The 4,218-nt window shown below is 54.4% G+C and overlaps 1 protein-coding gene across 2 annotated transcripts in view; it reads right to left on the reverse strand.

Moving 5' to 3' along the window:
- WSB2 (WD repeat and SOCS box containing 2) overlaps window positions 1-3,795 on the reverse strand; it is a 30,024-nt gene extending 26,229 nt beyond the window's left edge. Inside the window, exon 1 of one of the 2 annotated variants that reach the window (XM_032241068.1) lies at window positions 3,649-3,795. In XM_032241068.1, the coding sequence (XP_032096959.1) occupies window positions 3,649-3,724 (76 nt within the window). In that variant the 5' untranslated portion in view covers window positions 3,725-3,795. Of the gene's footprint in view, window positions 1-2,540; window positions 2,714-3,648 lie in introns of those variants that run through there. The other variant, XM_032241081.1, reaches the window with a different exon arrangement.
- Between the last annotated feature and the right edge of the window lie 423 nt (window positions 3,796-4,218).

Below are 4,218 nucleotides of genomic sequence, written 5' to 3' on the forward strand. Positions count from 1 at the left end.
GTGATCTCAGCTCACTGCAACCTCCACCTCCCGGGTTCAAGTGATTCTCCTGAGTAGCTGGGATTACAGGCATGCACCACCACCCCTGGTTGATTTTGTATTTTAGTCGAGACAGTGTTTCATTATGCTGGTGAGGCTGACCTCAAGTGATCTGCCCACCTCAGCCTCCCAAAGTGCTGGGATTACAGGCGTGAGCCTCCCCAGCACACTTGATCGATATTTTCTTGATTCTGTCCTTTTTATGTATTTATTGTCTATCTCTTCCTCAACCCACCCAAACTTGCCCATTCACTGCTCTTGGGCTATGCTAACAGGGAAATCACGTGTGATTACCAACCACTTGAAATGTGGCAAGTCAGAATTAAGATGGGCTGTAAGTATAAAATACACAACACATCTTGAACACAACACAAAAGAAAACCTAAAACATTGGCCAGGCGCAGTGGCTCACACCTGTAATCCCAGCACTTTGGGAGGCTGAGGCAGGTGGATCACAAGGTCAGGAGTTCAAGACCAGCCTGGCCAAGATGGTGAAACCCTGTCTCTACTAAAAACACAAAATTTAGCCAGGTGTGATGGCAGGCACCTGTAATCCCAGCTAATCGGGAGGCTGAACTGCTTGAACCCAGGAGACAGTGACTGCAGTGAGCTGAGATCACGCCACTGCACTCCAGCCTGAGAGCAAGACTCCATCTCAAAAAAAAAGAAAATCTAAAACATTACAATTTCTTTGATTACATGTAGAAGTAACATTTTAGATATGCTGGATTGAAAAAGAGTTTTAAAATTGTCACCTATTGTCACCTAGTTCATTTTTCTTTTAATGTGGCTACTTGAACATTTTAAATTACATATGTGGCTGATATTAAACTGGTTGATCAGCGCTGGCCTAGAGGGTGCCTGGCACATAGTAGACACTCAATAAATATTTGTTGAATGAATAAACGCATTCTAACCATTGCTTTGAAGATTTCAACTGTTGCCCATTGTATTTCCTTTACAATGGGCTTTATTCCATTTGAAAAGAAGTTTAACTTTGGCCTTTTTTGTACAGTAACTTGGCAGCTCTCAACAGCCCTGCCCAAACCCTCAAAACGAAGTTGTCAATCTTCAAGAAAACCCCAGAACTAGAAACAGATTTCTGTTAAAAAGGGAGGCTAACTACAGATTGCTTTCAGACTGAACTGTAAAGAGGCAATGGAAATGAAACGGAAGCTATAAAAAGATTCACATAGGATCCACACAAACAGTAGGAGCCCCTTTAAAAAGAATTCTATGGGTAACACACTCACTGAAAAGAAAGCCCTTATCTAGATGGGAAGGGGAGAGAGCTGCCTTTAACTCAATGCCTGACTTCAGCAAACAAAGAAATGTCATTTCCTAAATTAAAAAGTAACACCACCCCAGGGAATACCCAGATTTCAACCTTCCCACCCACAACAACAGGCCATCAGCAATCAGAATCCTCCAGACCAGAATGAAGCTTGAACTTGGCTGCAACATTACAATGCGGTTCTGGAACAAATTCTGAGCCCTAGGCCTTGACCCCTTTCTGAAAATTTATCCTAAGGAAACTGCTTTTAAACTCGGGTCCTTTCAAGAGCTGGACTCCAGGAATCAATTATAAATCTATTCCAAGTTTCTATACAGGTGGGGTTCCAAGGAAGGTCGTTGGAGGGGAGAAGGCCGAGGCGTGCATGCGTCTTGAGGATTTTCCCCTTGCATAAGAGACACATCTTTCCTACTAAGATTTTATGTTCATCTAGGTTGGCTTGAGGTATATCCAATATCCTCTGACTTCCACGCTGTCTTCCGATGGGGATGGCAGTTAAAAAGAACAGAGGCAAGGTCCTGACCTATCAGAGTATCCTAAACTTGCCAGATCATACAGTTCACCAGGGATTAGCGTCTCCAGCCCCGCCCCACCTCCACTGAATTAGTCTCCAGTGGGAGAGCCTGGAAATAGATTGCTTCAACTGAGAACTCAGACCCCATTTTTACCGTAAGCTCCCAACCACCCTCCGAGGCAGGTACTAGAATTATCATCCCATTTTGCAGATACAAAACTGAGATGTGGGTGGCGGTGGTTCAGTGGCTTGTCCACTGTCACGATCACACAGCTTGTGAGGGGCAGAGGTGACCCACATCCAGACCTGCGAGTGCGTCCCCAGCACCAGGGTACCCAGGGGCACCCACCCCTTTGGGGATCTCCGTTTTAGGGCTTGGTGCCCCCCCACACCCCGAGTCCCACCCGGGAGCCCCCTCTCTGCCGGTCGGGGGATCTCCTCCCGCAGAAACCCGACCTTCCCGATCCTGTCGCCGGCAGGAGTCGGGGTGGCGGCCGCTGACAGCGAAAGTGAAACAAAGCTGGGCGCCGGGCGCGCACCCCCGCCAGACCCGCGCGGACCTTCCAGGCCGGACGCCCCCGCCGCATCCAGCCCCCGCCCCTCCGAGCCCACTCCGCGGTCGCCTCTTTCCTCCCCGGGGAGAACGGGCCTCGGCCCGGCCGGGCTGGAACGGCTGCGCCCGACCCCACTCACCTCCGGCCTCCATGGAGGACGCGCGCGGCCCCCGCGGCAGGCGGCGGGCGCCTCAGCCCCCCGGGCCGCGGGCCCTCATGCCGCCCCCGCGCCGCCCGCCCCGGCCCGGCCGCCGCCGCCCGGAGAGGCCATCAGCTGCTTCCCGTCACATGGCGGTGGGCGCGGGCGGGGACGCGCGGGGGCGGGGCGCAGGGGAAACGGCGGGGGGTGGGGGCGGGAACAGGATAAAAACGGGGGGGGGGCAGCTGAAGGAAAAGATGGAAAATCGGGGGGCGGCGGTACGCTGACGGGATAAAAGCCGAGGGGTTGCGGAGGGGAAACGGGGGCGGGGAAGACGCGCGAACCTGATAAAAAGGGGGCGGGGGGGGGGGGAGCTGAGCGGAAACGGGGTGGGGCGCGAACAGGATAAAAGCCGGTGGTTGCGCAGGGGCTTGAGGGGAGTCAGCGCCGGATAAAAACGGGGAAGGGAGGGTAGTGAACAGGGTTGAGGGAAACGGGGGAAAGGGGGAGATGGAAACCCGAGTGGGGGAAGCCGGGCTCAGGGGAAAAGGCGGCGTTGGAGAGGGGTAGAGCAGGCTGAGGGAAGAACCAGGCGTAGGGAGCGGGGGACTGACGGCGGTGGGGGGAGGGGAGCCAAAGGGGCTGAAGCGAAGTTCAGGGGAGGGGCAGGTAAAGATGGGGCTTTGCGAAGCCTGATGGCGGGGAACGGGTAAAAATGGGGGCGGGAGAATAGGGTGGAGGGAACACTGGCCGAGGAGAAACCTGGGGGAGATCTGGGCTTAGGGGAAAATGGGGAGGGAGTGGGGGTGGAAGAAAGGTGTCATAACCGGGTGCTGGGGGTCGGGGGAGGATATGGGTTTGAATGGGGGGGAGCGGCAAGGGTCAGGGGTAGGGTAAAACGATGGGGGCTGTTGAACGGCTCCGGTAATGGGAGGGGAAGTGAGGAGAAAATGGGGCGTGAGGGGGAGAGGAGGGCAGGGTGAAACCGGAGCGGACGTGGGAACGAGGATAGAAACGGGGCATGCGGCGATTCGGGAGACTGTCCTAGCTGCCTACTGCGACAGCCTCGTCTGCCCCGTCCCCCTGAGAAGCCTGCTCTCCTCTCTACCTGCATGGCCTGCAGAAATGGCTGGCTTCGGGCGGACGCCCCCTTTCTGACATTCCAGGGCCAGGGCTGGAGTCATCACGGAGACTTTTCATGCCTGAAAGACCCCATTTCTTAGTTGTCCAGTCCCCCGTAATGTCAGCGGCGTGGGGATTTCTTCCTGAGCTGAGCTCGTAGTCCCCAGAATGCCTCCCCTTACCCCCCACTGGAGGGCTTCCCTTTTCTGCTCTGGGCCCAAGCTCTTCCCGCGGTTCTTGGTGTCAACTTCCTTCAAGTCACCCTTCCGCCTCTCCTTCCTTTCTCCCCGCCTTTCTTCGCTTCCCTTCCAGTGTCCTCTCCATTTCCCGGTCACTGGTCGCAGAGCTCCGGATCGCAGTGGTTCCATTTTAAACTTCTTTGGTTTCTAACGCAACCTATTTGCTACGGTAACTCAGGTTCCCGGTTCCCATGTTCTTTTCCACCATGGTCCCTCCATTTTAATTTTTTTTTTTTTTTTTTTTTACCCAGGCCCCTGTTTTATGAGCCCTGGGTACGTCCTTCCTGTGACCTTTACTGCCTGTGTCCCGTCTGGCC

Source organism: Sapajus apella, unplaced genomic scaffold (genome assembly GCF_009761245.1).
Source record: "Sapajus apella isolate SASKATOON/1434 unplaced genomic scaffold, GSC_monkey_1.0 scaffold2, whole genome shotgun sequence".
In the NCBI taxonomy this organism is placed as follows: Eukaryota; Metazoa; Chordata; class Mammalia; order Primates; family Cebidae; genus Sapajus; species Sapajus apella.